The following is a 10,173-nucleotide window of genomic DNA, read 5'->3' as shown; positions in this document are numbered from 1 at the left end:
TGAAGAGAGGTGGTCGGACTCGGGGTTGATTTAGCTAAAGTTTGATGGCATCCTTGCAAAATAACCAGAACTTGCACAATCTGAGCCGTCTGCGCGCTCGATCGGATGGCTGAGAAAGGTGAGTGACGTGGCACAATCTCGGCTCGAAAATTTTACCAACTTTAGGTTGCTTTATGTTCTTTTAGCCTTTAGTTGATGTGCCTCCAATCTTTAAACCAATCATCCCCCAATAAACTCTAGCAGTCCTCAGAATTAAAAAGTTTACAACAAAAACAATACACTCTATCGACATATTTTGAATAAACTAACCACATTCTATCACAAATCTGCCCAATGCTTATTTTTAGAACAAAACAAAATGACTTATATTTTAGGATGGATGAATAGGTGATTGGGAGGTCGTTGTTAAGAAAAAGGTGAAAGAATTTACATGTTACTGTTCATACAAGCTAATCGTCTAAATAACATAAACATTATAAATATAATAAAAATTAACTATTTTTCAGTTATAGAAGATTCTATTTTCTCATTGTTGAATATGGAATTTTCTCTTAAACCTAAGGAAACAATAAAAGAAAACTGTGTGGGGGTGGTGATGGCTGTTAAATTGATTCTTTCTAACCCCAAAAGGAAAAAAAATTACTGAAGTATATGTCACATAGTTTACTGGTTGCCGCATAATAATAACTAGTCCATAATCTATAATCTATCACGAAATTTTAACTTGTTCCTCCCGTCTCCCTCTCCTCCCCGGCTTGGACCTCCATCATCCTCACCCCCTTCTTCACGAAACAGTATTCCAATTTTCGGAAGCAAGTCCCGATTGCCAATCCTCCCGAACTTCCCCCACGCGATCCGATCGGCCGGAATTGGAGCCGCCGAGCACTTCTGACATGGCGGAAACTGCTCTCCTCTACCCTCCCATCGAGCCGTACGACTTGGAGCCCCCGCAGGTGCCTGCCGGGGGCGGCGGCGGCGAGGAGAAGGCTAGGGCTTCCGACCGGCCGGTGATGTGGGACGAGGAGCCCGACGCGTCGCCCGCCCCTGAAGCGGTAATCGACCACTCCCAGTTCGATTCATCTGATGCTGGGTCTGAATTCGCTTGCCGGTAGATTGGAATAGCTGTGACTGCGATATGATTTCTTCCTAGATTGGTGAAGTGCGGCTATGATTACTTTGGCGATAGCATTGGTCCTCGTGGTGGAAAAGGTGGGAGCTTTTGGGCTTCTGCTCGTTAAATTTGTGCAACGCTGTTCTTGTGCTCTGTTGCTGGTTCGTGGTGGAAAAAGTGGGTGCTTTTGGGCTTCTGCTTGAAAACGTATTGTAACGCAGGTGCAGGTTGCCATTTGCCTTGGCTCTAGATTTGAGTGTTACTGTAGGATTGATACACAAAGTGCATGTTTGCCAAAATGCCTAGTTTTTATTTACTGTTTTCATCAGTGTTCAATACTTTGGGTGTATAGGACTTTTCCCTATGTTTAGAAGCATGGGATGTATGTTCTCATGAATTCATTCCTATGTCCTAAGCCATGATCAGTGTCTGGACTTGCTCCGCACTTTCTTATATATTCCAAACGTGCCCCTTCCTCATTTAGTTTGTGTGAAACTCAATCTATGTTTTCATTAATCAGAGTGAGGATTTAGGAATCAAAAAATATTTTATGATGCAGTATGCACACTTCAAAATTTCCATAGTCAGCCTCTCTGCATGCAGGGGAAAGGCTTGCCTCGGTTATTCCTTCCCCAGACCCCACTCACGTGGGAGCTACCAGCACTGGGTCTGTCCTTATGCACACTTCAAAATTTCCGTACCGATGATAGAATGATGCTCAGTTGGCATAGATTGTGTATTTTAATTATGCCTCCAGAAAGCTATCTGTATGTATGTATTGTCACCCAGATTATTTATGGGTATGGTTTCTTGCAAAAACCAGGGCCCCCACATATTTGAGCCAGAAGCAAAGGATCATACTTCAAGAAATTTCAAGGAAGGAAGCCTTGATGTTGTCAATGCTTGTGAGTTCAGAGATGAGATGACAACCTCGAAGGAATCTAGAGAAAACATATATGCTAGTTTCTCACTTTGTGAGCAAACAGGCATATGGGTGCCTGCTTCTGTTCCACCAATGACAAAACATGATCATGAGGAGTGGCAAAAGGGGTTCGGTTATAATAGTGGATGCTTCCCAGAAGAAGAATATCAGTGGGATATTGATGAAGAAAATTTGGAGATGACAATGTGGGATGTACTTTCTGAGATGATCATTGCAGGAAAAGATAAAATATTATCTATTGCGTCATTTGATCTTGGGAGGTATGGCATGTCGATGGTTTCAGATTTTTTCCTTGAGGAGGCTTTGAAAGATAAGGCTCAAACACTAGAAGATATCAGTGCTGGTTCTGAACATGCTCTCCTTGAGACAGAACCAACAAAGTGGTTGCCTGATAGTGCTGCCCCTTCTTGCATGCTTTGTGGAGCACGTTTTCATCCAATAATTTGCACTCGGCATCACTGCCGATTTTGTGGTGGGATATTTTGTGGTGGCTGTTCAAAGGGTAGAAGCTTGATGCCCCCGAAATTCATGAATTCAGATCCTCAAAGGGTATGTGATGTTTGTGGAGTGCGTCTTGAGTGTATCCAGCCTTATTTAATGAATCAATTCAGTCGTGCTTGTCAACTTCCAACTCAAGACTTGACAGACCTGAGCACCTTGAGGTCATGGATAAACATCCCATGGGCAATCAAATTGGAGTATGAGATCTACAAAGCTGCAAATTCCATCTACGGCTATTGTAAGGTATTCATATCATACACTTTTGTCTCTGATGTTCTTAATTATTTCATTGTTCTTCCCTAGAAACCATTTGTTCATGTGCCTTTGATTCTTCAAACACATTTTCTGCTCAAGCAGTGGTTATCCAATGCTATGCGCATTCGTTAGCTATCAGTTAATAAATTTTATAGACAGTCCCAAATCTCTAGCCTAGCTGAAACTTCTATAAATAATTTGCAACTCTTCCATTAAAAAAAAATCTGGTCATGTATGAATTTTGTTCCAAGATAATCAATTTCAACAGTTGTATCCAAATTCTGTAGATTATGGCATTCATGTTTTTCACGAAATGGGAATTTGGATTGTGGCATTCATGCTTCCCAAGTATTTGGCAGAACATTTTTCTCTACAAACTTGTAGCACAGTGCCTACCGCCTAGCTTCTCAAGGCACCTTGTATATTTGTGGGCAGTTATTACCAATGAACGTTTATCCTAGTTTTCACAATGTCTTGATTGCTTCAAATGTCAAACATTATTGTTCAGCAGTTATCTTTAGACATACATAAGCTTTGCTCCACCTTAGGACACAAGTAATTGATCTAAGACCGCAAGTAGAGATACATAAGTTCAGCAGTTAATATATCTTGGAAACTGCCCCAGAAGTGAACTTATCTTATTGTTTTTCAGCATTTGTCAACACCATGATTAGACCATTCAAATCCACATATCCCCTTTATAATACACTACTGCTGTAGTGATGCATGGCTGAAGCACTGCATAGATATTCCAGTCTTGTATTTACTCTTTTGCTGATTCCATTTATAAGCTAGTCATATGCTTCTCAGAATCTCAGAACCTCAGTTAAGTTTACTCTTTTTTTTTGGATGCATGCTGCGTGTTCGTTTTGCAGTTTATATGGATGTAATCATGAAATGGTCTTTGCTTGCTGTATTCAGGTAGGAGATCTTAAAGCTGAGAAGTCAATCCCTGATTCAATTCTCAGAGAAGCAAAAGGGCTTGCAATAATCACTGAGGTAAAGGTGGGAATGATGCTTACATACAAAATTGGTACTGGACTAGTGGTTGCTCGCAGAGCTGATGGTTCTTGGTCCCCTCCTTCTGCCATCTCTACTTGCGGTCTTGGATATGGAATTCAGGTGATCTGTTTCACCAAGTAAAGTTTTGTTTTTATTATAACTAAGGATTTCTTAACACTGGAAACATTTGTGTGTATTTTGTACCTCAGGCTGGAGGCGAGTTAGCTGACTACATTATTGTTCTTAGGAACACAGATGCCATCAAAACTTTCAGTGGAAATGCACATATGTCAATTGGGGCTGGTATTAGTGCTTCTGCTGGTCATCTTGGACGAGCGGCAGAGGCTGATTTCCGTGCTGGTGATGGTGGTTATGCTGCATGTTACACATATAGTTGTAGCAAAGGTATGATTCAACGAATTTTCCTCTTTTAACTTTTGCAATTTGACCACATTGCTGTAGGGAAAGTACTCCTATTGTTCCTTGATACTGGTCACCAGTGAGCAATTAAAAAAAAAGACAGGACAAAGCTTATAGATTACAACTGGTTTTGTCGTTAGTGACAAGCTGATAGTTCCTTGACTGACTCGCATTAATCTCATATTTCTTGATTGTAAACTCTTTATATCACAGTGGATTTAAAAATATGCCATAAAATATAAGTTAAGAATTACTAATTGCACTATTTTTTTTTCAACTTTTTCAACCAGTTCTGTCTGTTTACTGGTGAGTTTTTGTCCAACCAGCATGTTTCTGACAAACAATCAGACACTATACTTCCTGGTTCTCTTCAGTTTAACAGAATTTGAATATTACAATGGGAATTCAGCCATTAATTTATTCTTTTGTGCAAAGTAGTTTGCGACTGTTCTTGAAGCACATATTTCTAACATTCCTGAAGAGTCCACTTTTCTATAATCATGCATAGTGTAGACCGAGATTTGTATTTCTGGAAAAATTGTGGTCCATAGACCTTTAGCCATGTGGTCACCATGGTGTCCACATTGGATTACTTATGGCAGCTGAAAACAGATTCTGCAGAGCTTCAAAGGTAGTCTGATGTCACAAATAGCTGCCTCGATGGAGGACACTTAGATAATCTAATGAATCAACATATGTTGCTGTAGGAATGTTGAACCATTGTTAGCGTAGGCATACATAGTGAGTGCTACAGTGGAGCAAAACTGAGCATCATTTGCTATCTTCATTCTTGCAGCATTATAGTATTATACAGTGCACACAGCTTCATTAACTATTGATGGACGAAGCACAGTGTTTCCATGTTTCATTTTGATTGCTAAGTTTGTACTGTTGAGGCCAGATGTCAATGATGAACATATCTGTTTAAACTCTGGTAGCGTTGTACTGCAAAAGCTCTGCTTTTTGTCACTATTTGTTCTTCGTTTTTCTTTCAGGTGCCTTTGTGGGCTGCGCACTGAATGGAAGTGTGGTATCCACTCGAGACTCGGTAAATGCTCGATTCTATGGCGGCCCAGTTAAGGCATCAGAAATCCTTCTTGGCTCGCTGCCCAGGCCACCTGCTGCTGCCACTCTATACAAAGCTTTATCCATATTATACGATAAGATCAAAAAGGAAACCACTTGTCTTTAGTTTCTGCGACACAGTATACACCACCTGGTGAATTGTTTCGGGGTAATCGCTTTGCCCTCTTTACCTTAATTCCTAGCTGGTGATGAAGCAAGTGCGCACTTGGCCGGCCATTGTCGCATCCAACAGATGTATCTGGAACCGCAAAACCACTGTAAATGCTGTAAATATGGCTGCATTTCGTGAGGAAAGAAAGGGAGCCCATTTGTTCAGCTGGTGTGCCAAAGTGAACTCTGAATCCATATGCTACGCTGGACCCATCTTGCTTTCAGATAAGCAAGGCCTTTGGATGCATGTTTTGATTATATTATAAGTAATATCTTCCTCGAGTCCTGCTAAAGTGTATTCGTGAGAGGAGACGGGGCGGGGACCATCTGTCGCGAGAACCTGAAGCTGGCAGCGGCGTGCAAAGGCCATGGATCGTATTGCTGCCGGCGGCCCTGCTCGTGTTTTTCCAAATAATCCGTATGAACGATGGCATTAATATGTAGTAGTACAGTTCGTGAGACCCGATGTTATGGCCGTAGCGAAGCCTTTTTGTGTACGCTGCACATGAGCACCAGTCCAGTGTCGGGAAGATTCAGCTGACCCCTCAGTCGTGAATTTTTCGTGATGGACAGCCTGCGAGGACGGCTGCTTTTATCTTCATTGATGCCATGCTATTCAGATTCTGGTTTTGCACATTCTGTTTTGTTTGCTGCGGCTGGTGGCCAGTGCTGATTTGTTGTGAGAAAAAATTACTGCTGGTGACTGGTGCTGGTTTGGTGTGATAGAAAAATATTGTTGGCACCCAGCAGAAAAATAATGTTTCTAAAATCCGAGGGTCCAAGAGGAAAGGATAAAAATTTCTGAGAACTGGACTCTTATCAAGAGCTTGTAAATTATTGAATTAGGATATAAAGATTTATAGGTCATGCCCACATTCTCATATTTTTGTTATTAGTAATATAGTCGTGCATTCCTAGATATAAGTTCATATGAATTTATTCATTAATATACATATTATAATCTACATGTTCTGTTAGTTTTTGCCTAGTCAATATTGACCGAGGTCTTCAATATTTCCTCAATTTTAATGCTTCTCCAGAGTCGGTCACACTCTGTGCCCCGAGCATGCACAAGGACTGCAATTACATGGCTTCAGACTCTCGGTTCTTTTAAGGGAAAAGTCTACTTTCACTCACTCAACTACCGCAAAAATTTAATTTTCATCCCTCAACTATAAAACCGGTATAGAGTGTCCCCCAACTATCAAAACCGTTTGTTTTACCTCCCTCAATGATTTTACATTATTTTTTCAAAGATTTTTTTATACCTTCTCGCTTTTCTCCCCCAACTCTAGTTTTACCTCCCATTTGTTTTCAAAGATTTTTTTATACCTTCTCGATTTATTTTCACATAATATAAATATGCAAATTCTTAAATAGATTTTAAATTCTATGAATCTAAATAAAAAATGATCAAATTTGGCTCAGATTTAACCCTTCTTAAGAAACTTAAAAAAATTTGCTATACAGAATTTTTTTTCTAATGATGCACCTCTAATATGTATCACACAGTTCAAATTTTCTAAAAATGGAGCTCATCTTGATGCTTTTAAAATTCAATGAAGTTTGAAATCTTTCTTTATTTTTTTTTAAATTCAAATTTCAAACTTGTTTAGTTTCAACTTCAAAAAAATTGTGAAATTGGGTTCTCTGTGATCTCCTCTACCACTATGCCAATTTTTATGATTTTTTATCCACATTTGCTACCTCAATTGAGTGAAAAAGGAATAAGAAAGAAAAATCTAAAAAAATGCAAAAACCACCTGTGAAACTCCCTAGGAGGTAAAATAAATGGTTTTAATATTTGGAGGAGACTAGATACCTGATTTTATAGCTGTGTGAAAAAATTAGACTTTCGTAATAGTTGAGAGAGGTAAAGTAGATTTTTTCTCTCTTTTAACTCGAGGTGTCCTCGTGCGTGTAATTGGAATTTTTTTCTCTTTTAACTCGAGGTGTCATCGTGCGTGTAATTGGAAGGCCACACAAAATTTGAAGGATAATTTCGTATGGAACACAAACTATTTTTCTTTGCCACGACTCTATGTGTCCATCAGTTCCCCCGCTCATCCAGAGGCTCTCTCGATCCCAGCCACCTCCAACCCTAGATCCAACAGCACTCAGACCCCCTCCTCTCCCTCTTCCCCTCGCTTCTCAGCTATAGACTTGCCACCGCACCCACCAAACAGTTAGTGTGGGCATATTAAACCAAACTAAAATACCCAAAAACCGAACCGAAATACCCGAAACCGAAAAATTCGGTCATCAGTTCGGTTCCGGGTTCTTAGTAACCGAATTAAACTGGGTCAGTTCGGTTCTAGTCCTCGGGTAACCGAAAAACCCGAAATAAACCGATTGCGTCAGAGCCTAAGAGGCCCAATAGGAGATGCAGCCCGGCCCAATAGTCTGCAAACCCTAACTATATAGCCGACCTCCCCCCGCCCGTCCAGCTCCAGCCCCAACCCGCCCATCCCCAGACGCCGCCCCCAGACCCCCGCCTCTCGCCGCCACCTCCTCGCGGCCCGCCTCCGCCACCCGCCTGCCGCCGCAAGCCCGCAGCGCCGCCACCCACTGGCAAGCCACACAGCCCCCTTTCCCCACCTCGATCTCGCTCGCCTAGGGTTTCGTCTCGCCGACCTCCTCCACCACCGCCAAGATGCCGAAGAACAAGGGTAAGGGAGGCAAGAACCGGAAGCGGGGTAAGAACGAGGCGGACGACGACAAGCGCGAGCTCGTCTTCAAGGAGGACGGGCAGGAGTACGCGCAGGTGACCCGCATGCTCGGCAACGGCCGCTGCGAGGCCATCTGCGTCGACGGCACGCGCCGCCTCTGCCACATCCGGGGCAAGATGCACAAGAAGGTCTGGATCGCGGCGGGCGACATCGTCCTCGTCGGCCTCCGCGACTATCAGGACGACAAGGCCGACGTCATCCTCAAGTACATGAACGACGAGGCCCGCCTGCTCAAGGCCTACGGCGAGCTCCCCGAGACGCTCAGGCTCAACGAGGGAGTCGACGTCGACGGGCCCGAGGACGGCGAGGAGGGCAGCGACTACATCCAGTTCGAGGACGAGGACATCGACAAGATCTAAGATTCTTGTTTCTCCTCGCGGTTACTTTCTTGTATGCGACATATTGTTATGTGTTCTAGTGGCATGTGGTGATATGGTTTAGGCTGGCTGTTATGGATTTGCACTTTTGCCAGCATAATCTGGTGATGCAACGAGATGTGGTTAAATAATCGCGGATTAATATCGTTCCAATCTGGTACATGCTGTTATTACAACAAGTTCTATTTTGGTGCTGCTATTATTGTTCTCGATTGTGTTGTCAGATTTGTTGATTTGGCTGATTGGCTGCAACTCTGGTTGCGGTCTATAATAATTTGGGGGCTGTGTGAGGGCTTCCTGAGCAATTTGTAGGCTTAATTCCAGTTCCATCTGCTCCATGAATGAATAGGAAACGGATTCACAACATAGTTCATAAACTGTTTTTTATTTTCTGCCAGTTTACTGCATATGCACCATACATGCAGGCACAGAGCTGAGGACATGATGTTATATTGTTATCGTTTGTTTACTAATAGTTATGTGTTGCTCCAATCTTCACTCCAGGATAATATTTTTATCATATCAAATCTAAAGTCAAAATACCCTGTGCAGCAGTTGGACCTTAGGTATGCTACTAAGTGTTCAGCATTTGAGGCGATTAATGAAAAATCTTTCCTTCATGTAAACTTGATTGTTAAATGTATATTATAATATTATTGTAGGTTGATATCAGACCTTGTTGTTATCGTGTCTGCCACGTGTGGTGGAATCGCCTTTGCTTGCCTTGGACAACCTGTGAGTGCCCTACTTTTATTTTCTCTAATTTCTACATCATTATTAACAACTGGAAACATAACTTTTCAGTTTGAAATGATCCATATTGCAAGGCTAAGCTATGTAAATCTACAATTCAAAATATATTGCAGGTGATGTATGTTTAGAAGCATGGGATGTATGTTCTTATGAATGCATTCCTATGTCCTAACCCATGATCAGTGTCTGGACTTGCTCCGTACTTTCTTATATCTTCCGAAAGTGCCCCTTTGTCATTTAGTTTGTGTGAAACTCATTCTATATTTTCATTAATAAGAAGTTCAGAGTGAAGATTTATCTTGTGATGCAGTATGCACACTTCAAAATTTTCGTATCCAATGATAGAGCGATGCTAAGTTTGCATAGATTGTGTTATAATTATTCCTCCAGAAAGCTATCTGTATGTATGTATATTGTCACCCAGATTATTTATGGGTATGGTTTCTTGCAAAAACCAGGCCCCCCACATATTTGAGCCAGGAGCAAAGGATCATCCTTAAAGAAATTTCAAGGAAGGAAGCCTTGATGTTGTCAATGCTTGCGAGTTTCGGATACTCCGCTCATTTCATAAAGTATTCAACCTGGTTTAACAACGGCTACCCAATATTCGGGGGATCCCATAGATGAGATGACAACCTCGAAGGAATCTAGAGAAAGCATCTATGATAGTTTCTCACTTTGTGAGCAAACAGGCATATGGGTGCCTGCTTCTGTTCCACCAATGACAAAACATGATCATGAGGAGTGGCAAAAGTGGTTCGGTTATAATAGTGAATGCTTCCCAGAAGATGAATATCAGTGGGATATTGATGAAGAAAATTTGGAGATGACAATGTGGGATGTGCT

General features: G+C 41.7%; 2 protein-coding genes across 2 annotated transcripts; both read left to right on the top strand.

Moving 5' to 3' along the window:
* Positions 1-720: 720 nt before the first annotated feature.
* Positions 721-5,633, top strand: LOC120704806. The gene is made up of 5 exons (XM_039989331.1): positions 721-1,052; positions 1,935-2,798; positions 3,732-3,932; positions 4,022-4,217; positions 5,228-5,633. The coding sequence occupies exons 1-5, from the start codon at positions 894-896 to the stop codon at positions 5,422-5,424; spliced, it is 1,617 nt and encodes a 538-aa protein (XP_039845265.1). The 5' UTR covers positions 721-893; the 3' UTR covers positions 5,425-5,633.
* A 2,283-nt stretch (positions 5,634-7,916) lies between these two features.
* LOC120704805 (eukaryotic translation initiation factor 1A) lies at positions 7,917-8,777 on the top strand. Its single transcript, XM_039989330.1, has one exon. The coding sequence runs from the start codon at positions 8,122-8,124 to the stop codon at positions 8,554-8,556; it is 435 nt and encodes a 144-aa protein (XP_039845264.1). The 5' UTR covers positions 7,917-8,121; the 3' UTR covers positions 8,557-8,777.
* Positions 8,778-10,173: the final 1,396 nt, after the last annotated feature.

This window comes from Panicum virgatum, chromosome 4K, assembly GCF_016808335.1.
Source record: "Panicum virgatum strain AP13 chromosome 4K, P.virgatum_v5, whole genome shotgun sequence".
Taxonomy (NCBI): Eukaryota; Viridiplantae; Streptophyta; class Magnoliopsida; order Poales; family Poaceae; genus Panicum; species Panicum virgatum.
This window is presented reverse-complemented; position numbering and strand designations above follow the sequence as displayed.

Coding starts and splice junctions, on each gene's coding strand:
- LOC120704806 (XM_039989331.1), top strand. CDS start 894: ATGGCGGAAACTGCTCTCCTCTACCCTCCCATCGAGCCGTACGACTTG. Junction 1,053..1,934: donor CGTCGCCCGCCCCTGAAGCG/GTAATCGACCAC, acceptor TGCAAAAACCAG/GGCCCCCACATATTTGAGCC. Junction 2,799..3,731: donor CCATCTACGGCTATTGTAAG/GTATTCATATCA, acceptor TGCTGTATTCAG/GTAGGAGATCTTAAAGCTGA.
- LOC120704805 (XM_039989330.1), top strand. CDS start 8,122: ATGCCGAAGAACAAGGGTAAGGGAGGCAAGAACCGGAAGCGGGGTAAG.